Source organism: Thermomyces dupontii (genome assembly GCF_041956625.1).
Source record: "Thermomyces dupontii strain NRRL 2155 unplaced genomic scaffold VTN31scaffold_3, whole genome shotgun sequence".
NCBI lineage: Eukaryota > Fungi > Ascomycota > Eurotiomycetes > Eurotiales > Trichocomaceae > Thermomyces > Thermomyces dupontii.
This window is the reverse complement of record NW_027192309.1, coordinates 2,585,421-2,606,398: the sequence shown is the minus strand read 5'-3', so window position 1 is coordinate 2,606,398 and position 20,978 is coordinate 2,585,421. Positions and strand designations below refer to the sequence as shown.

The following is a 20,978-nucleotide window of genomic DNA, read 5'->3' as shown; positions in this document are numbered from 1 at the left end:
AGTTATGGGCCGGCGGTTAATATTTCGATATTATCCGGCGAATCAGTTATCGAGTTATTTCTTGTCACGTGTTATAACATCACGTAGTTATTATCTCGGCATTATCTCGGCTTTAGCAGTTCCATTTGCAATCTTCTGCTGTCAGTGCTGTGAATCTTCATCGACAAAAAGGTATTTTCAGTCTTTGAATGATCAAGCCAAAACTGCTTAAAAATCTACTAGGCAGTGGATGACGCATACGATGATGCGGCTAACGATTTCCCATCTGAATGGTGATATCAACGACTGAACTTAGAGTAGGGCTGTGCAAATATTGCCAATGGTATAAAGGGTGAATAACAGAGCAATAGAGCTGTATCTCCCCATTTTCTCTCAGTGCAACACAGTCACCGAAGCTCAAACACATTCTATCAACCTCGAAACAAGCAAAGTCAAGCAACAATGGCTCACCAACTGGACACCACCTTGGCAGAGATCAAGCCCATCTTCCCCCCCAAGCGGGGTCTTGGCCAGCCCGCGGAAGAGCCCCGCGCGGTTCGGGAGACCATTCAGCGTCTGGGCCTACAAGCTCACGTCGAGGGCGGCTACTTTGTCGAGACGGACCGCGATCCGCGCAAGGTCCCGAACCCGTTCCTCGACACCAAGGATCCGGGCATTGCCTACGAACTGCCGGAGGAGCAGCGCACGGCACGCCCAGAAGATGATTCTACCCGCTCCGCCAGCACCACCATCTATTATTATTTGACTCCGGGGTCGCCGCTGGGATGCTTCCATCGCAACCGCGGCCGGACGGTGCATACCCTACACCGCGGGCGGGGGCGGTATGTCCTGATCCATGCGGATGAGGTCATGCGTGGAGACCGTAAGGAGCATGGCAACAAGGCGCGCATTGAGACGTTTGTTGTTGGACATGATATCGCCCGTGGGGAGCGCCTGCAGTGGATCGTCGAGGGCGGGAAGTACAAGGCTACGTTTCTGTTGCCGGATACGCCCGATGGGAAGGAATCGGAGGGGTTGTTGATTAGTGAGGTTAGTTTCCGTTTGTTCCCCGTAACTGACTTGAATTGGACATGGATTGACAAAGGTCTTCTCTCTAGACCGTGGTTCCTGGGTTCGATTTTGGAGACCATGATTTCATGCAGGCCAAGACACTGCACGAATTGCTGACCCCGGACGAGGTGCGAGAGCTTGAATGGCTCTTGCGGGAAAAGTCGATTGGACTGTGATCGACAGGGCGCGAGTTCCAAATGTAAAAGAACAGAAATGGAGGTGCGAGATGAATTATCAGAGTAATTCTTGAGACAAGACGACTACCACCTGCAACATAGACTGATATCCACACAAAGACCAACGCCGGTTAGAATCATCGTCAAAGAAACACACCCAACGCCATCCCATGACACCCACAGCCAATGCTTGAAACATGAAACCAAGTACGAAGAACCAGGAAAACCATTACACCTCACAACAAAAGTGTCATCCTCAATAGTCTGCCGCCGACCCCAACCTGTCGTTACTATCCAGCACTCTGTTTCAGGTTAGCCTGGTAGAGGGGAAGGAAGAATGGGACCACTTACGAATACTGCTTGGTCAAAGTGCCCTCGCCACCCTTGGACAGGTCAATATTGAAAACGTAGAAATTGCCTTCGCTTGTCACCACCATCACCTGCGGCGTGTTACTGCTCATCGCCACAACACTTTTCAGTGGGCCCGAACCGGAGTGCCCGGAATTCGACTTGGGAAGCTTGATCCACGCAAAGTCACGCGCCGGTTCCCACATCTCGCTGACGCCTTTGGGCAGATATCCGCCGACCGTCGACGCAAATGTGCTGCCAACATTCTGCGATGTCCGCCGGATCATACCCATTAGCGTCCCGTTGTGTTTTCGGCGCGTGATATCCGATGGATCCGGCCCGGATCCATCCTCTGGAGCTGACCCGGAACTCGGACTGAGCGGTGCATCTCCGGAATTCCCATCCGCATGGGCCCCTTGGTTACCCAGCTTGAAGATGTGAATGGTCTCCGTTGCCGATGAGACGCACAAAAGTGTTGACGTGATGTTGAAGGACATGCTGTAGATGCGGGACGGCATCGAACCCCGTCGGAACTGGTAGAGTTTCTGCCCATCGGGAACAGAGAAAACGCGGATGATGGTCCCCTTGTCCGACGCGGTGGCTAACAACGTACCTCGACTATTGATGGTGATACACGACAATGGTGATCGATGAGCCTCCAACACATTGATCGCCTCCAACTTGATCGCATCAAAAATCAAGACCTCTCCGCTCGTCGGAGAAATATGACTCGATGTTCCCGGCGGGGCATGCGCCGGGGGTGCAAATGACGAAGGCGGCGCTTTTTGCGGCAGCGGATAGGCGAGGTAGCAGTTCTCGGATGAGGGTGACAGAGCGCAAATTGCTGTGCAGAAGCATGAGAAAGTTGCACTATCTACCGCTTGGTCCAGTCTCTCACCACGTACCGTTCGGATTTGGAGAGGTCTGGATGGTGTAGAGTAGCTTCATTGTCTGAATATCGTAGAGATATATTTGGTCCTCCAGGACAATGACTAGGCGCATTCGGTTCAACTTGACGGCCAGCACCGTGGTGGGAAAGGTCAACTCGCATATCGTGGATTGTCGCTGGTACAAAGTCAGTCCAGACAAAGCATACTGAAGGAATCGGCCGACGAAAACTGACTTTGGTGTTTGTGATTTGCAACCGGCGAGGCGACAAGATCAGCGCCACGAGCGACGTAGAAAACAACATTTCCAAAATCGCAATGTTGCCTTCTCGCGTCTCATAACTTTTGGAGAAGGGGTCCGTCGTGTATATACGGAAGCCCTTGGACGTGCCTACCCATGGTTGGTCCCTCATCACACTGACAATAAAGTCCCGAACAAACATACCAACAGCTAGATAGCTGTAGTCTTGATTGAAGGTCACAAAATTCATCGTCATGTTGCCTGTTGCGCGTCAAACCCTCCCAATATGCGCCAATATGGGACAATGCGATCGGCCTTCCGTGCTCCAACGGCCCGACAAACGCGAATTTCAAGTGGAAGTACGATGACAAGTCCGATAAAAAGTTACAGCACAGAGCCCATGACGCTTCCGGCGTAGTATAACCTATGCTTTCTTCGTGAAAGAGGGAAAAGAGTCCCAAATACCCATCGCAAAAGTGATCAGATGACGCTGAAAGGCAGAGCAGAAAGCGAACGCGGAGTACTTTTCTGCCTGAGGCAGTAAGGCTACAAGGCAGCACGGCAGAGATGGGCAGATGGCCCACTTGATTAGCTCGGACCTTCACCCTCCATGGCATCGCACATTTTTCCGTCCCAACTCACAGTCTGCGGCACGTGTGTCGCGATGCCCGCAGCGAACAAGTCGCAGCCTGCCATGGCGGAGTCCGATGCCGATCTGGTCATCGCGGTGCGTATATCGCTCCATTGCTCCGCCGCGTGCCGTCGTTGCTGCCGCACAAGGTTGTTGCTGACACCTCGGTTCAATATTACTTTCTTATAGACCAACGACAGTAGCATCGTTTCGAAACGCAGCGTCGAAGCTCGATACTATCCTCATCGCCAATTCTTCCGCCCCTTTGTGAAGAAATTCCAGAGACGGGCGCCGCTCATCAACAGGGGATACTGGCTGCGTATGCATGCCATTGAACACACTGTACGTCGGTTTTTACAAGAGCCGTCCGATGAGCCCAAGTTTGTGGTGAACCTGGGCTGCGGATAGTGAGTAGAATCGAAACAATCGCGACCGTACAGAGGAACCGAGGAGGCTAAGGGATGATTGCGTAGTGACCCGTTACCCTTCCAATTGCTCGACAGTGATCCATCTCTCTGTAAAAATACAGTTTTCGTGGATGTGGACTACGAGAAGCTGATCGGTATCAAGTCCGCAATTATACAACAAACTGAGGAATTCCGACGTCTGCTGGGCAGTAAACTGGAAGTGTTCCCTGACCAGGATGTGGTGCGCCTCCGTGCGCCGCAGTATGCTGCTATCGGCTGCGACCTAAGGGACCTAGCTCGACTAGAGCGAGGGCTGCAGGCCGTCTTGGGCTCAACGCCTGCCTCCATTCTATGCATCGCCGAGGTGTCTCTGACATACATGGACGTCCAGTCCGCGGATGCCCTAATTTCGTGGATCCCACGATTCGGCAAGGGTGAGATGATTCAGCTTCCCTCGTCATGGTCGCAGGGCTAAGCATAGTGATTCCATTGCAGATGTTCGGTTCTGTCTTTTGGAACAGTACTTCCCAGATGGCCCTGGCCATCCATTTGCAGCCACCATGATCAAGCATTTTGAGAAACTCCGTGCGCCGCTGCATTCGATCCACCAGTATCCGACGCTGAGGGCGCAGGAGAAGCGCTTCACGGACAGAGGATGGCATGGAGCGTTCGCACGAAGTCTCTGGGACGTCTGGAATGACGACGAATTCCTCGGACCATCGAAACGGTCGGTCCTCGATAGGGTGGAGCAGTTTGATGAATGGGAGGAGTTTGCCCTCTTTGCCTCTCACTACTTTCTCCTCCTTGCTTCCACTGTTGCACATGACGGTTCTGTCTCGTCAGCATCCACTGAACCGGAAACTCAGACGTCTGACAGTAGGTTCCGGCTTCTTCCAAATTGCCCCCCTCGGCCCATTGCCCAACGAAGGTTCGCGGCCGCCATTGCCAACAGCGACAATTCCGTGGGGGTGCATGGAGGGGTTGGTCGTCACTCGCGGCTCTTGTCCACAGACATCTATGTCAGGCCTGATGAGTCTGATGACAGGTCTTATCCCCCGCCTCCTGAGCAAATCCCCGTCCGTATGTGCCATACGATCACAGGATTGCGTGGCTATGACTGCTTACTTATCGGGGGTCGCACGGCTCCGACGTCGGTTTTAAGCGATTGCTGGGTCCGGCAGCATGGAAGATGGGAGCCAGTGCAGTCTCTTCCTGGTCCTCGATTCAGACACTCTGCGGCGGCGGTCTATTTGGGTGATCCCTATGTCTTGGTTTATGGCGGAAAGTCTGACACTGGGGAGACCCTCAGTGACTGGCAGTTATGGAGTCGACAGCAAGGCTGGCAGACCGTACATGTTGATTGTGAAGGAGATCCTCCTCGCAGTCGTTTTGGCGCTTGTCTGGCGGCCCTGGACGACACCTCCGGCATCCTCTTTGGCGGGATGGCTCAGGATGGAGTAGTCCTGAATGACTTTTGGTTTTGGACCATTAGTCAGCGCGAGCATGGCAGCAAAACTGTGCATCTTGTAAACCGAACCAGCACGCTTCATGGCGCCACACCTGTATCGAAATATCTCGGTCGTTTTGGGGCAGCTCTGGCAAAGACTGCGGACGGACTCTTTGTTATCGGTGGTATTGGTCCATGCGGCGTTCTTCCGGCGGCGTTCGAGGCGATACTCATTAACAAGTCTCAGCTGCTAGATGATCCAGCTGGAGAATCATGGCAAGCGTCCATTTTGTCTCCAATCGGTCTCGGGGCAGAGCCTCCTCAACCGCGGCCTCTCTTAGTCGGACATGCGTTGAGCGATGTTGCAACGTCGCGCAAGTCGTCTCTAAGAGATGGAGTGTCGGATGTGCTGATTATGGGAGGGGGAGCTGTCTGTTTCTCCTTTGGCACGTTCTGGAACAATGGTACGTGGTTGTTGCAGCCCATTGAGTCCCCAAAGACGAATACCTGGGCAATACAGGTACCGTCGACCTCAAGGGGCACAGCGACACCTCCAACTCCGGCCGTGGAGCCGGGGAGCAAGATGAACGGTGCTGGCATCGTCCAGATTCCGCGACGGGTTATCCATACTGCAGCTGAGTTTGAAGAAATCCTGTCTCGAGCCGAGCCTGTTGTCATCTCTGACGCCGATATCGGGCCCTGTACCGAACTCTGGACCAAAGAGTACCTGACACACACTGTTGGATTCCACCGCAAGGTTGTGGTTCATGAGGCTCGCTCCGAGCATATGAACTTTCAAGAGAAGAATTTTGAGTACGTCACGAAAGACTTTGGGGTGTTTCTCCAGGAAGTATACGACGGCAGTCGCCAATACCTGCGATCCATCTCATCCGTCCAACCAGCCAAACAGGCCGCGAACCTGGCCGAGGATTTCCCCGAGCTGAGCGACGATTTCCGCCTGCCACCGCAACTGGCATTCGTCACCGAGAACGCACATAGCTCACCGCTGCGGATTTCTGGGCCAGTTACCATGTGGCTGCACTACGATGTAAGCATATGCTTGGATTGTCCTAGTCTCCGCACACATGTCCCGCAGAGTAACTGACAATCTGCTAGGTTATGGCCAACGTCCTCTGCCAGATTCGTGGCCAAAAGCGGCTGATTCTCTACCCTCCCTCCGATGTCCAATACCTGCAGATTCCCCCTGGCGCCTCCAGCTCCCGCCTCAACATCTTCCACGGCGTCACTGACGGCGACATTGTGTCCGTTCCCCACACCACCCCTCATGAAGCGATCCTCCGACCCGGCGAGATCCTGTTCATCCCGCCGCTGTGGTTGCACACCACCTCCCCTGTTGGAGGTGTGAGTATCGCGGTCAACGTCTTCTTCCGCAATCTCCACCATGGCTACGCTCCTGGTCGGGACGTCTATGCCAACCGGGATCTGAAGGCCTACGAAGACGGCCGGGTCCAAGTGGACAAGATTGCCCGAATGTTCGACGGGCTGCCATCTGACATGGCCCGATTTTACCTTTTGCGGCTGGCAGACGAGCTGCGAGACAAGGCTCTTGGTTGATTCCCTTGGATTTCCTTTTGCGGACGCTGGACCAATGTCTCGCGTTCCGCATCCTCAGCGGTGCACCACCATGTCCCTTCCCGCGGGTGTGCATGCACGTTTACGTTTGGGTGCCGCGGGACGCGTGGTCACGTGCCGGACCCCCTCAGCCACTAGGAATCACGGATTCGGATTAGCGTCTTGGCATCCATTCTGGGCTGGAACTGTCATTCATTGGCTGCGCTAATGCGCTCTGGGCCAATCACCGACTCCGGACATTCACAGCCGGGTGGCTGTCATCAGCCCTGGTGGGTCCGGAGTGCGGCCAATCCGAGAGTGGAGCAGGAGCCAGAAATCCTGGGACCCACCACATCCTGGATCTGGACCGGGATGAATGGAGGGAACTTGATTGGTCCACGCAGCGCGCGGGGTTGTTTGGCCCAGGGAAAGAGCCAGCGCAGAAAGCTCCTTCCATGACATGATATGGACAGAAGCTGCAGCTGCCATTCCGGGTCGGACTGGAGAGAGGAGGAGAGAGCTTTCAAAGACCGTCGAGGCCCAATTGTCCTCGTAGTGACATGGCATAACCTCACAGGCAGATTTGATACAAAAAAAATCTCACTTCATCGCTCTTCTCTTCATATTACTTGTACGGAGTATGGACATGCAAGAAGCCTAAGTTATAACCAAAGTCAGGCAAGGGAGAGCCCCCTATCGCCAACACATACCTTCCCCTCCCGCTTGGCTGCTGAATTTCCTCTAATTCTTTTAATATCTTCCCGCGTCTTCATTTTTTTTTTTTCTTCCATATATTGATTTGCTTGTCGACCATTTCTCGCGCAGTCGACGTTGGGGTCTTGCGGATTTGATTTCCTTGCATACCTCCAGACTACGAGCGGAGCATCGTGATCAAGATAGATCGCCTCTGGTGGGCCCATCCTCCCATAGAATCCGCCTCTCAACCGCGCTCACACCGTACTACAGACCACAGGACACTGTAAACCCTGCGATCAGATTATCGCACGGTGCGGAATTGCTTCGATCTCTCCGTTATTCCGTCCCAGTTCCCCGCGAAGACTTCGTCCTCGGATAACTGTGCACGTTGCACATCACACCACCCATTGGAGAGCTAGCGTATTCTTGTCCCGGTGTCCCGGCTGTGGCAAGCAGCGTTGAATAGTCGGTTGGATAGTCTCAAGGCTAGTCGATTGCGCTGGGAACACCCTCAACCAGTGCGCAGAGCACGGCCGACCAGCGCGGCTGTTGTGATTGCCCGCTGAGCTCACGTGCTCGCTGATCTGATTGAGTGGTTGATCGAGGAAGGCGCGACCCGCGTGTCCCGTCTTTCTCTAAGAAAACCCCGATTTGACAAGAGCGCTCAGCCCCTGCAAAATGGCGACAGTCGTGGTGCAGCCGCAGACCGTGCGACACTCGCCGACGCCGCCCCCGGTTTCGACGTCGCGAAGTCTGAACGTCCGGTCACGCAGCCCGACCCCGGTCCCGAACAAGCACATTCCGACATGTCCTCCCGGCAGCAGTTCACAGCAGGCGTCCCCGACCCTGCGAAGCCCTAGCGGCATCAGCATGACCACCGTGCTGGACCCGCCTGATCGATTCGCCAGAATCTCGGACACGCCGCCCGTGTATGCAATTGATGCCAGCGTTCTGGCGGCGGCAATGGAGCACCTGGCGACGCAGCCCCTGCCGGATCCCAAGCGGGTGTTTCCCTGGCTGCACGGACTCCATCCCGATAATCGGTTTCAAGTGTGCTTCTTCATCCTCCCAAGGCTCTTACCTCGGATTGTACCGAAATGTCTGCGGTGTCTGACCATCATCAATGTGGACAGCGACTTGACCAAGTGTCGTCTACGCGGCGCGGTAACACTAGAAGAAGTCCTTGCGTCAGACTTTGAGTTCTTGAACGCCGACCCCCCCGAAGGGTTCTCCGTCCGGAACTTTCAGATCCAGACGGCGAAGCTGGCTCCGCTGTCGGATATCGTCCTCTACTGCGAGGATGGAGATCTCGAGCGCATGTTGCCGCTGGCGCAGAAGGTGGCCATGGCACAGAAAAACTGGAAAGCAAAACACGATCCCGATAACGAGACGCCTCCGTGTAACACTTTTGTGCTGACCGGTAAATCGCCCCCGATGAGCCTGCTATCGGATATGGGTTAATGAGATCAGATTGCTTCAAACACATCGAAGAGCACCATGCCGATTTGGTTGCAATCAATTCGTTGGGTCAGCCATCAGGCAATGTCATGGACTTTGCGCGACGCGAGAGAATCGAGATGTGCACCATGGCAATGACGTCCGAGATATCCAGGAATGTTTGGCTGGGGCCGGGCCCGGATACCGTTGCGGAGTATGCGGAGAGTGGGCCGTCTCTGGATTTTGACTTACAGCTGGAAGCTAGTGACGACGCAAAACTGGCGGGCCGGCGGCTGCTTAACGAAGTGGAGAAGGGCTTGAGCAATGGCGAGAAGATTGCTCTGGAGGTGATCTCGTCTGGCCACTTCCCAGATATAGCCAAACGCAGGGAGGTGGATAAGTTTATCAACATGATCCATTGGTTGTATCGCTTAGCTAATCCGGACGATGAGGACGAGGAAATAGAGGGTGCGGGCGAGGACACGTCCTGGCCATCTCGGAAGAAAGATGGCTACAGAATCCTGATACATTGCCCAGACGGCTACACTGAGAACACACTGGTGGCAATGGCATATTTTATGTTTGCGGAGGGTGTGCCCATGCACGAGGCCTGGATCAGGCTCCATCGAGACAAGGGGCGCAATTTCTTCGCGTATCCATCGGACGTGGACTTTTTACGGGCCATCCAACCGCGGCTGCTGCAAGAGAGTCCAGCTGCACGGGGTCTGAATATATCCTGCCTCTCAGAGCCATCGTGGGTAGACGACATGGACGGTTCTCTGCCAAGTCGCATCCTCCCATACATGTATCTGGGAAGCCTGGCGCATGCGAACAACCCGGAGCTGCTGCGTGCTTTGGGGATTCGCCGGGTTCTCAGCATCGGGGAGCCCGTGTCTTGGGAGCCCGAAACTATTCAGGAGTGGGGGAGGGAATATCTGATGTTTATCGACAATGTGCAGGACAACGGGGTCGATTCTCTGACACAGGAATTTGACCGATGCTCAGAGTTCATCGGTAGGATACCGAGTCGATGAGTCATTGAAGTCAGCTGACAATGACCAGGTCGCGGGAAGGCGGATGGCACGGCGACGTTGGTACACTGCAGAGTTGGAGTGTCTAGGTCGGCTACCATTTGCATAGCTGAGGTTATGGCGTCGTTGGGGATGTCACTTGCACGAGCATAGTGAGTAATGCACTGTGGATGGACTGGCCCAGGCTGACATGTGCAGCTGCTTTGTTCGAGCTCGACGATTGAATGTAATCATCCAGCCTCACTTGCGGTTTGTGTAAGTCGAACTCTGGAAAAGCGGCATCGACGACGGAGCTTATCGGGTCTGACTAGGTACGAACTTATGAAATGGGAAGAGCATCAACAAACGCGACGCGGCCTGCCTATCCGCCGGGAGATGGAGTGGGCAACGCTCGCTAGAGAGATTGCGCTGATGAACGAACCATACTCGAGGCGGTAATCTGCTTTATCTTGTTTTTGATCTTGGTTGATTTGTTCTTTTGATTTCCAGCGGTTGATGATTTAATCAAGATTGTACTATTTGCGGGGGGTTGGGTAGGTTCGGTGTTGGTAGGATAGCCATGCTTTGGATTAGGTATCGGTTGAAGAATACTTTGGTCATGCATGCTACAATGGTCTATAATATTCCCTTCATAACGGCGCATTTCAACACCGTTCAAACACCCGATACAAACCCTTGAGATCCGCAACCTCGACCACGCCCGAGAGCATGCTCTTGGTAGCAACCATCCTGGCCCTAATCGCCGGGAAAAGCACATGCTCCAGCATCCTTGCAAGCTGTGCCCTCCTCTCCTCGAGCGGATCCTCCTCCTCCCCCTCCTCCTCTTCCTCTTCCCTTTCCCCATCATTCCTTTTCAGCTTCGGCGGGGGCAGTTCTTCCGGCGTATAAAACGCCGCAAGTTCCCGCAGAAACGTGCGAAAGCAAGGCTCTTCCGCGGTCCAGTCCACATAGGGCCCGAGACGGAGCAAGAACCGCGGGAGTTTTGCCAAGGAGGGGACATAGCCTTTGAGCAGGAGCGGGATGGTGAGCAGGTTTCCGTCCGGGGAGATTGAAAGGGAGAAGTACTCGTCAAGCATGTCGCGGCGGTCGAGGAGGGTTTGGGCGATGCGTGTGGGGGCGGTCGCATAAACATCCTCTTCTTCTTCTTCTTGTTCTTCTTCTTCGTTGTTAAGGGATTGGTTGTTGCGTTCATTTTCCACCGCGAGTTGTAACAGATCGAGGAGTTTTGGCGGTGGGTCGAGTTTCAACACGCCAAAGTTGCCAAAGTCCGTCAGGCCGATTTGGTAGAAGAATTCGTGGCCGAGCAAGCCGTAATCGACGAGGTAGAGTTTGACGCCTGATTGCACGGCGGCGATCCGTCGGCGCTCGTCCACGAGGCCGACGTAGGTGTGAGTGGCGAGCATCTCCGTCAGGTCGTTGTGCATGGCGGCTCGGACTTGGGCGCGGAGGTTTTTGACCGATGTTAGTGCGATGCGGACGGGCTCACGGTCAGTGGTTTCGTAGTGTGTGCCGTCGTCGTCGGCGGGTTTATCGCGGTCATGGGGTGCCGAGTCCGTGGTGGGTTTCTGGGGGTGCGGTGTTGAAGAGGATGGGGGCGGTGCTGCTGGGAGCATTGATGTGATTTTCCGCATCCGCGAGTCGGTGCGTACGAGGTTGTGTTCGTATGGCCTCGTGCTGGACGAGGTTGGCCCCGGACGGCGTGCGTCACTGTCTAACTCTCGGTCGACTCCGGCGGGTGTTGCTCCCGGGAGCAAGGTTTGGGTCATGAAGGTCCGGCTAGAGTCCACCTGCGCCAGCTGCGCGCGGATTGCGCTGCAAATCTCCTCGATAATTTCGTCCTCGTGTAAAAAGTTCACCTCCCGCTTTGTCGGATGAACGTTGACATCGACGCGGTGCGGTTCAATCTCCAGGTCAATGTACACAAAAGGGTGGCCGCCCTTTGGCAGAAACGCGGCATAGGTTTGCTCGATGGCTTTGCGCAGCGCGCTCGACTCTACCGCTCGGTGGTTGATGAAGAGCAGGATTGTCGTTCGCTTGACATGGTAGTTCGCATTGGTGACAAACCCCGACGCGCGGAAGCCATATCTCTTGCGGTCCTCGACATTAAAGTCGATCAGCTCGTTGGCCACCGCGCTGCCGTAGATCTGCCGGATACGATCGATCGTGCTTGACTGCGCTGACGTCGAGATGCTCACGCCTGAGTCGCCATGCTTCTTGCAGGAAAATGCGACGCCGGAACAGTGGATCGCGTAGCGTCCTACGATATCTAGGATCTTTGCGTATTCTTCGTTGGCGGACCGGAATGCCCGCCGCCGCGTCGGCACGTTGTAGAATAAATCCTCTACCTGGTCTCATCAGCATCGGTGCACCGCCGCACCTTGAGAGCATGGACATACCGTAATCTGCGTCCCTCCACGACCAGCAGTCGGCTTAGGCTTAGGGCTCTGGCCAGGCTTCGCGGGAATCAGTTTCCCATCGGCGTAATGCGCGCGCCAGGCGCAGCTAGAGTTTGCCGTCTTGGTCGTCACGGTTAGATGCGCAATGTGACTAATGCTTGCCAGCGCCTCGCCCCGGAATCCGTAGGTGCCAATCGACGCCAGGTCCTCAAACTCCTTCAGCTTGGATGTCGTGAATCTCTCGCACAGGATCGGAAGATCGTCCACCTGCGTGCCTTTCGAATCAGCCCCGATATTCTTTCTCTGATACTCCCGCCATGACTGAGCGGGGTGCTCACGTCGATCCCGTGCCCGTTGTCCGTGATCTGGAGCAACTTGAGCCCTCCGTCCTTGACCAGGATCTCGATCGAGGTTGAGCCGGCATCAACTGAGTTTTCAATGAGCTCCTTTAGCGCGTGCATCGGGGCGACGATGATCTCTCCGGCTGCGATCTTGTTCACGACTTCCGGAGCCAATGGCTGCGGGCTGTTAGATATGTCGGAATCTGAGAGCCCATAATGGACGTACTTTGATTCGCCGGGGCTGATCAGAGGACAGTCCAGCCTCCGACGCCGTTCGCTTTGTTCCGCGGGCCTGCTGCCCTTCTTGCGCTGCGTCTGCCATTTTCTAAGGAATCGTACTGGCAAGGAGCTGGAAAGGGTTATCCTGACGAAGCTAGAGCATCTAGCCGATAAGCAAGGGCGCGACGCGTAGGTGCCGCGGGCGGTGGATCTCGTTAAACCAGTTGTTGGTTGACCGCCGAGAATGAACGTAAACTCGAGAATGATCAGATCGTCAACCACTCTCTCAGTCTCAACCGCGGTGTCAACTACCTATCATGCCCCGCGGACCTGATATTGTCGGACTGCTGCCGCCCCCGCGCTGACCATGGCGCTCCCCAGGGTCCGAGATGAGAACCGAGCAAAGAAGGACGACGACTATCGGTCTCGCCCAGCGGCGGCCTCATCGTTTCGTCCATCGACCACATGGCGAATGCCTCGTCGCCGACGGTTGCTCGTCCTAGCGGCTCTTGCGATCGCTCTCCTGTACCTCCTTCGCAACAATTTTGCCGCTGGCCGCAGTGTCTACTCGCACGGCCCTCCTCCGCGCCGCCCAAAGGTCGCAGTTGCGCCGGAACCCTTTCCGGAGGTTGAGCATCCTCCAAACGACTCCAATGGACGCCCACGATTCCCGGAGCTGGCTAAGTCGTTGTCGCGATCACGTCTGTCTGCCACTGGTCGTGGCGTGCTCTTCGCAGCAGCCAGCCTGCGAAGCGTCGCTGATTTGTTACCGCTCGCTTGCGAGAAGACGCGGCATAGCTATGAGGCGGTTCACTTTGCGGTGATGGGCCGGGACTCGGTGTCTATTGAGGGAATCCAATACGTCAATGGCATCTCTCCCGACGATTGTCCGTTGGTTTGGCATGATGCGCGCCCCGAACATGCCTCGACATTCACGAACGCCCGAATGGCGATCGCGATGGATTATGCACTCTGGAATTTGCTTTCATCTCTACGCGTGGAAGTTGTGATTGCTCATGGCGCTGCTTTGGAGGAGGACTTTTTCCTCAACACCATTGCTCGTAGTGCCGCGAAGCATGGCGTTCCTCTGATCAGTCTCCCGGCACGGGCCAGAGACCTTATGTGGGTCGCCCATCTTGACGGCAGAGCTCTTCGAGGTATGCCATTGTCGACGTCACTGGCTGTTGGCTGGTTTTGATTGCTGACGCGGTAGCAGCGTGGAACCATTTCAATGTGGAGATCCTCATCCATGCTCCGTCTGGCTCGTCCGCATCTCTTACCAGGCTGCTGAGATCGCTGGATCGAGCAGACTACCTCGGTACGACGCCGAAACTAACCATAGAACTTCCTGCACGGACAGATCCGCAGCTTCTCAAATTCATCAAGCGACTGCGCGGGGGGGCTCTGTCTCCAGAACGGATCACCCTTCGTCGCCGCGTGCCCTTGAAACGCATGACTCCGCTGGAGGCAACGGTCAGAACCGTCGAAGCGTTCTATCCGAGCGATCTTTCTCACTCCCACGTACTGCTGCTCTCTCCACAGGCGGAACTCTCCCCGTCGTTCTACCACTTTCTGAAATACGCAGCCCTGAAGTATAGGGACTCTTATCGCTCTGCACGATCCAACAACCTTGTTGGTATCTCACTTGATTTACCCACAGTGAGGCCGACTGATGATACGCCCTTTACTGTGCCCGGACATGAATCACCATTCTTCTGTTGGCAGGCTCCTAACAGTAACGCTGTGTTGTATTTCGGTGATAAATGGGCCGAGTTTCATACGTTTATGGGCGATCTCTTGGAGTCCTCAGCCGCGACGGTGCAGCAGTCTGAGAAACAAATCTCTACCAAGTATCCTGCGTTCATGGAAATGCTGTTGAGCTTTGTCAGAGCCAGAGGATACTTCTTGCTCTATCCCTCATTCCCAGCAACGCAATCCATCTCCATGGCTGTGGTTCATAACGATTTTTACCAGGTCCCGGAGGAATTTCTCGACAGACCTGCTACATCCGACGATGACACTGAGGACAGGACCATCGGTATTGAACCTGTCAAGATGACGTTGTATGGAGCTTCTACTCTGGCAAACCTCTTGCGTCGCCTGCCAGGTCAACTACCTAGTCTGGCGCGTCTGCCGTTTCTGACTTTTGACGGCAACACAACTTCTTCTGAGGAATTGTTGGAAGTCTCGCGTGCACTCTCCGAAGAGATGAGCAACCCCCAATAATGGTGACTGTTCAGAGCATGCCGAGTCCCAATTACGGCCGTTACTCGTGCTCGTATAATGCGGATGGTCTCCTTTGCGTGCATGATTATTATGGTGTTATCTGGCTTTGAACTGTGTGTTTTTATGATACCAGTCATATTGTATGAAATGGGTGTTGCAGGCCATCCTGCCTCTCTGCTTTTGTCAACTGGTTTTCTTCTCGGCAGCAACTGGTCTAATATGATTACATAAGCACAATTTATGACTAAACCCGATTTGTCCGTAGTCTGGCCAATCGCCATCAGCTCCACCTGTTCACTGCCGTCAACGCAAGCTCTCAGTGCCTTGACCTCATCAAGCACACCTTTGAGCTTTCATACGTCCGGTTCACTCAATCTAGCTTCTCGTCTCGTGAGAAGCACGCGACCTTTGGTGATTCGATATCAAACGAGCTCTTCACCGCACCGCGATTCGAGTTTAGTGGCCGGTGGCATGGCGAAAGAAGGCGAGCGGCCAACGGGCGCCGCGGAGAAGGGCAAGGGCAAGGTGGAGGATGCTCGGGAGTTGAATGGGCCGAGAAAGAATACAAAGGACGATAAGGCGCTTGCGAATGGGAAGAAGAATGACAAGAAGGATGAGCCTCAAGAAGGTAATGCGGGCGCAGCGTTGCCTGATGAACCAAGGATAGCTAATGTGTAAGCAGAAGAACTGAGCGAGGAGGATCAGAATCTCAAGAATGAGCTGGAGATGCTAGTAGAACGGCTCAAGGTACGCCCTTTTTTTTGCGTTTCTGGAACGTTGTGTATGGGGCTGACGGCGCTGCGCTGATCACAGGAGCCGGATACATCGTTATACCGACCTGCTCTCGATGCCATCAAGAACTTCATAAAAACTTCCACGTCGTCAATGACGGCGGTCCCGAAACCCTTGAAATTTCTCCGACCTCATTACGATGAGCTGGCAGAGCTGTATGAGCAATGGCCGGCCGGGCCGAATAAAGTGGGTTACCAAACTAGATGAACTGGCAACTTCGTGCTGAGTGTGAATTGCTTCTAGGATTCGCTGGCAGATATGATGTCGGTGCTGGGGATGACGTACGGTGTCGAAAATCGGCTGGAGACCCTCAAGTACCGCCTACTTGCCAAGTCCTCCGCCGAGAACCTTGCCTCGTGGGGTCACGAATACATTCGCCATCTGGCTCTGGAGATTGGACTGGAGTATCAGAACCGGCAAGCCGAAGACATGGATGCAGCTGACCTTGTGGAACTCTCGCTGTCCTTGGTTCCATACTTCCTCTCCCACAATGCTGAAGCCGATGCCGTTGATCTGCTGAGCGAGCTCGAGATGATTGAGGAGATCTCGAAATTCGTCGACGAGAACACCTATTCTCGGGTCTGCTTGTACATGGTCAGCATGGTCAATCTCCTGACGTACCCGGAGGACCATCAGTTCCTTCGCACCGCCCACGAGATCTACGTCCGATACAACCAACTGACCCAGGCAATCGCCATCGCCATCCGTTTGAACGATCTTGATCTCATCCGGAGCGATTTCGCCGCAACCGATGATAAAGCGGTCAAGAAGCAGATGGCGTTCTTGGTGGCGCGACAGCAGATCTGGCTTGATCTGTCCTCGGAAGACGAAGACCAAGAGCTGCAGGAGTGCCTCAACAACACCCAGATCCACGTCCACTTCAAGTCTCTGGCAAAGGAGCTCAACATTCTTGAGCCCAAGATGCCGGAGGACATTTACAAGACACACCTGGAGACCGGCCGAAGCAGCAGCTTGGCGAATGTCGACTCGGCGCGACACAATCTCGCAAGTGCATTTGTCAACGCGTTCGTCAACGCTGGCTTTGGCAATGACAAGATGATGCTCGTGAAAGGGGACAAGGGTCCCTGGGTGTGGAAGACGAAAGACGACGGGATGCTGTCGACCACGGCCTCGCTTGGTATGCTACTGCACCGGGACGTAGAAAACGGTTTGGATACCATCGACAAGTACACCTATGCGACAGAGGATCAAATCAAGGCCGGCGCCATGCTTGCCATCGGTATCCTGAATTCCGGTGTTCGGATGGACTCGGACCCTGCCTTGGCTCTTCTGTGTGACTTTGATATGAGCGAAAAGTCGTTCCAGATGAAGGTTGCCAGTATCATGGGTCTCGGCTTGTCGTATGCGGGGTCCTACAAAGAAGAGCTGTTGGATATCCTTCTCCCGATCGTGGAAGACTCGACGTTGGATATGCAACTGTCGGCCATGGCAGCTCTGTCCCTGGGTATGATTTTCATCGGTTCATCCAACCACCAAGTCTCTGGATCCATTGCCCAGACGCTGCTGGATGAGGACCGACAGAAGCAGCTACAGGACAAGTGGTCACGGTTCATGGCTCTTGGGTTGGCGCTCCTCTACTTCGGGCGGCAAGAGGAAGTCGATGTCATCCTCGAGACCCTCAAGGCGGTCGACCACCCCATGGCTAAGGCCACGGCGGTCCTAGCGTCGGTGTGCGCCTGGGCAGGCACCGGTACGGTCCTGAAAATCCAGGAGCTTCTCCACATCTGTAACGATTACATCGAGGAGAAGGAGGAGAAGAAGGGCGACGAACTGGTCCAGTCTTATGCCGTTCTGGGGTTGTCTTTGATCGCCATGGGCGAGGACATTGGCCAGGACATGATCCTTCGTCAGTTCGGCCATCTCATGCACTACGGTGCCAGCAACATCCGGAGAGCCGTTCCCCTTGCCATGGGTCTGGTTAGCCCCAGCAACCCGCAGATGAAGGTCTACGATACGTTGTCTCGATACAGCCACGACACGGACAACGATGTGGCGATCAATGCCATCTTCGCCATGGGCCTTCTCGGTGCGGGCACCAACAATGCTCGGTTGGCTCAGCTCCTGCGGCAGCTGGCTAGCTACTACCATCGGGATCAGAACTCGCTGTTCATGGTCCGCATCGCCCAGGGTCTGCTCCACATGGGCAAAGGAACGTTGTCGGTGAACCCGTTCCACACAGACCGCCAAGTCATGTCGCGAGTGGCGGCTGCCGGTCTGCTAACCGTGCTGGTCGCCATGATTGATGCCAAGCAGTTCATCCTCGCCGAGCATCACTACCTCTTGTATTTCCTCACAACCGCGATGCACCCGCGGTTCCTCGTGACCCTCGATGAGAACCTGCAGCCGCTCACGGTTAACGTGCGCGTTGGTCAGGCCGTCGACGTCGTCGGTCAAGCTGGTCGACCCAAGACGATTACAGGGTGGCAGACACAGAGCACGCCTGTACTCCTCAGCTACGGTGAGCGGGCGGAACTGGAAGATGAGGAATACATTCCTCTCAGCCCTACGCTGGAGGGTCTTGTGATTTTGCGCAAGGTGAGTGCTATCTATTCCCGTAGAAGAGAGAATACAGCTGACCCAAAGGGTTAGAATCCCGAATGGGAGAGCTCGTCGTAGATTCCAGTTGGAGATACAGTGGATGGGATGGCTGTGGCCGGATCTGATGTCGTATAATGGAAATACTGCATTTAGTACGATGCTGAATGGCGAATCTGTATTGTATGAGAGCTGAGCAATCCAATGCATGCCCTTGGTCAAGCTAGACTTGGATGATACAGTATTAGGTTTTCGTAAAAGGAAATTAGGGTTAGGGCTCGACAATCCGATGATCTTGATAATAATCATTTGAAGATTGAAACGATCATGTGAAATTGTGAAATTCCTCCAGCCCAAATCTTCCGCAGCATTGCTCAGCAACAATGAAGCTCGATCCCAGAGCGATGCGGTATCTCACCGCAGAGGACTTTCGGGTCCTTGCAGCGGTATGTTCTTTTTTCACTTCTTTTCTTTTTTTCTTCCAGCCCACCCGTTTGGAAATTCTGCCGACGATTCGGTTTAATCTGACAGCTGACAGGAGATGAACACAGGTTGAAACAGGGAGCAGAAACCATGAAGTAGTGCCGACGCCGCTGATTGTTCAACTTTCCGGACTACGAGGAGGCAGCGGGGTGCACAAATGCATCTCGACTCTGGCCAAGAATAATCTGATTGCGAGGGAGAAAAACGTAAAATGTAAGCATCAATCGAGATAACCGAAGTTGATACGAAGCTGATTGAGGGGGCAAAAACAATAAAGATGATGGATATCGATTAACCTACGGCGGGTTCGACTATCTAGCGCTGAACACATACCAGAAGCAGAAGACGGTATACTCAGTAGGCAACCGGATCGGGGTGGGCAAGGAGTCGGACATTATGGTGGTTGCGGGGCCGGACGGCACGCAGCGGATCTTGAAAATTCATCGACTGGGCCGGATCTCGTTTCGGTCCGTCAAGAAGAATCGGGATTACCTTGGGCGCCGCAGCACGGGGTCGTGGATGTACATGTCGCGGTTGGCGGCAATCAAGGAGTTTACGTTCATGAAGGCGTTGCACCAGCACGGGTTTCCGGTGCCGGAGCCGATCTCGCAGAATAGACATACGATTGTGATGAGTTTGGTTGATGCGTTTCCTCTGCACCAGATTGCGACGGTGGCGGATCCGGCGAATCTGTATGCGGAGTTGATGGGGTTGATTCTGCGGCTGGCACGGTATGGGTTGATTCATGGCGACTTCAACGAGTTTAATATCCTCATCAAGGAGGAGCCCGTTTCCGGGTCAAAAGACAATGATGGGCAGGAAGAAATCCGCCTCGTGCCGGTTATCATCGACTTCCCGCAAATGGTGTCCATCGACCACCCCAATGCGGAATTCTATTTTGACCGGGACGTGGAGTGCATTAAGCGGTACTTCCAGCGACGATATCACTTTACGAGTGACGAGCCCGGTCCTTTCTTTTCAGAAGCCAAGGAGGCTTTCTTGAAGAACCCGGGCAAGCGGCTGGACGTGGAAGTCGAGGCGTCCGGGTTCTCGAGGAAGATGGCGAAGGAGTTGGAGAAGTACATGAAAGAACATGGAGTTGACGGGGATAGAGGGGAGAGAGATGACGATATGGATAATGATGATCATGATGATGATGACGAGTATGAAGAGGAAGAAGAGGGGAAAAGGGACGAAAATGAAAGTGAAGCTCGAGATGTTAATGACACGGCGGAGAAACTGGACGATCTACGAGTGTCAGTTTCGAGCTGATCAAAGAAAAGCTTCATGTTATGACGATGCTTATGAACAATATCAATCGGTTGATACCTTTTGCTTTTCGGAACTCTCACTGCGTAGATACTCCCCACGAGAAACATTGTTCCGTCACGTCCTCCTTGTATACAAAGAAATGCTCAACCATCAAGCAGGCCCAAACCACGGGGTTCAAGACGCAGCCAGAATCAACTCTGGATCGAACGCTCACTCAAAGTGCTGGAACTTCATCATGTAGGTCCCTATCCTGCCGACTCTACGCTGGAGTTGATCAACCGAAAATACGTGGAATCTTTTGCCGGCTATGGCGCATGAGGAAGTGCCCGGAAGTATGGACCGAAGGACCTGAGTATCGAACTAACAACTAACTTCTGCTTGGTTTGATGATAAGGGGTAGGCACCATTCCCCTGTCCATATACCTATGGACGTTGTCTGTAAGCAAAAGCTCCAGGCAGCACACAACGGACAAAAATGCAATAGGCGAACACGCGTCTATCAGAGAGCACAGTGAAGATGTGCGATTCATCGATATATCAACAAGGGATGGGCTCAGGAACGTATCCAGGAATCTACCTAGGTAGGTACTACCTACCTCTCCGTAAAATGGACTTGACAACCTGATATACTGATTTGCTTGTTCCTGCTTGCCTGACTCTTCTGTTTGTAGGATACGCCAAATTCGGCACGGCGGCAATTCAAATTCATCATCAGGCATCCAAATGACCCGACAATTCAGCTGGTTAGACACTGATATTCTTCATATCCC

The 20,978-nt window shown here is 54.1% G+C and overlaps 9 protein-coding genes across 9 annotated transcripts; 7 read left to right on the top strand and 2 right to left on the bottom strand.

Annotated features, from left to right (window-relative positions):
- Positions 1-4: 4 nt before the first annotated feature.
- On the top strand, positions 5-289 carry VTN31DRAFT_4439 (uncharacterized protein; the record flags this gene model as incomplete). Its single annotated transcript, XM_069404827.1, has 2 exons — positions 5-171; positions 223-289. The coding sequence occupies 2 exons, from the start codon at positions 5-7 to the stop codon at positions 287-289; spliced, it is 234 nt and encodes a 77-aa protein (XP_069261762.1).
- A 152-nt stretch (positions 290-441) lies between these two features.
- On the top strand, positions 442-1,226 carry VTN31DRAFT_4438 (uncharacterized protein; the record flags this gene model as incomplete). Its single annotated transcript, XM_069404826.1, has 2 exons — positions 442-1,029; positions 1,098-1,226. The coding sequence occupies 2 exons, from the start codon at positions 442-444 to the stop codon at positions 1,224-1,226; spliced, it is 717 nt and encodes a 238-aa protein (XP_069261761.1).
- A 256-nt stretch (positions 1,227-1,482) lies between these two features.
- On the bottom strand, positions 1,483-2,958 carry VTN31DRAFT_4437 (uncharacterized protein; the record flags this gene model as incomplete). The annotated part of the gene is made up of 5 exons (XM_069404825.1): positions 1,483-1,528; positions 1,578-2,418; positions 2,480-2,639; positions 2,698-2,852; positions 2,907-2,958. 5 exons carry the CDS (start codon positions 2,956-2,958, stop codon positions 1,483-1,485), a joined length of 1,254 nt encoding a protein of 417 aa, XP_069261760.1.
- Positions 2,959-3,366: 408 nt separating this feature from the next.
- On the top strand, positions 3,367-6,762 carry VTN31DRAFT_4436 (uncharacterized protein; the record flags this gene model as incomplete). The annotated part of the gene is made up of 5 exons (XM_069404824.1): positions 3,367-3,429; positions 3,523-3,740; positions 3,807-4,174; positions 4,236-6,235; positions 6,304-6,762. The coding sequence occupies 5 exons, from the start codon at positions 3,367-3,369 to the stop codon at positions 6,760-6,762; spliced, it is 3,108 nt and encodes a 1,035-aa protein (XP_069261759.1).
- A 1,371-nt stretch (positions 6,763-8,133) lies between these two features.
- On the top strand, positions 8,134-10,361 carry VTN31DRAFT_4435 (uncharacterized protein; the record flags this gene model as incomplete). The annotated part of the gene is made up of 5 exons (XM_069404823.1): positions 8,134-8,875; positions 8,926-9,906; positions 9,955-10,075; positions 10,122-10,178; positions 10,235-10,361. 5 exons carry the CDS (start codon positions 8,134-8,136, stop codon positions 10,359-10,361), a joined length of 2,028 nt encoding a protein of 675 aa, XP_069261758.1.
- Positions 10,362-10,567: 206 nt separating this feature from the next.
- On the bottom strand, positions 10,568-12,982 carry VTN31DRAFT_4434 (uncharacterized protein; the record flags this gene model as incomplete). Its single annotated transcript, XM_069404822.1, has 4 exons — positions 10,568-12,268; positions 12,320-12,586; positions 12,658-12,837; positions 12,887-12,982. The coding sequence occupies 4 exons, from the start codon at positions 12,980-12,982 to the stop codon at positions 10,568-10,570; spliced, it is 2,244 nt and encodes a 747-aa protein (XP_069261757.1).
- A 264-nt stretch (positions 12,983-13,246) lies between these two features.
- Positions 13,247-15,105, top strand: VTN31DRAFT_4433 (uncharacterized protein; the record flags this gene model as incomplete). The annotated part of the gene is made up of 2 exons (XM_069404821.1): positions 13,247-14,036; positions 14,096-15,105. The coding sequence occupies 2 exons, from the start codon at positions 13,247-13,249 to the stop codon at positions 15,103-15,105; spliced, it is 1,800 nt and encodes a 599-aa protein (XP_069261756.1).
- Positions 15,106-15,576: 471 nt separating this feature from the next.
- Positions 15,577-18,534, top strand: VTN31DRAFT_4432 (uncharacterized protein; the record flags this gene model as incomplete). Its single annotated transcript, XM_069404820.1, has 5 exons — positions 15,577-15,733; positions 15,788-15,852; positions 15,919-16,083; positions 16,141-18,453; positions 18,508-18,534. The coding sequence occupies 5 exons, from the start codon at positions 15,577-15,579 to the stop codon at positions 18,532-18,534; spliced, it is 2,727 nt and encodes a 908-aa protein (XP_069261755.1).
- Positions 18,535-18,836: 302 nt separating this feature from the next.
- Positions 18,837-20,208, top strand: VTN31DRAFT_4431 (uncharacterized protein; the record flags this gene model as incomplete). Its single annotated transcript, XM_069404819.1, has 3 exons — positions 18,837-18,899; positions 19,005-19,149; positions 19,214-20,208. The coding sequence occupies 3 exons, from the start codon at positions 18,837-18,839 to the stop codon at positions 20,206-20,208; spliced, it is 1,203 nt and encodes a 400-aa protein (XP_069261754.1).
- Between the last annotated feature and the right edge of the window lie 770 nt (positions 20,209-20,978).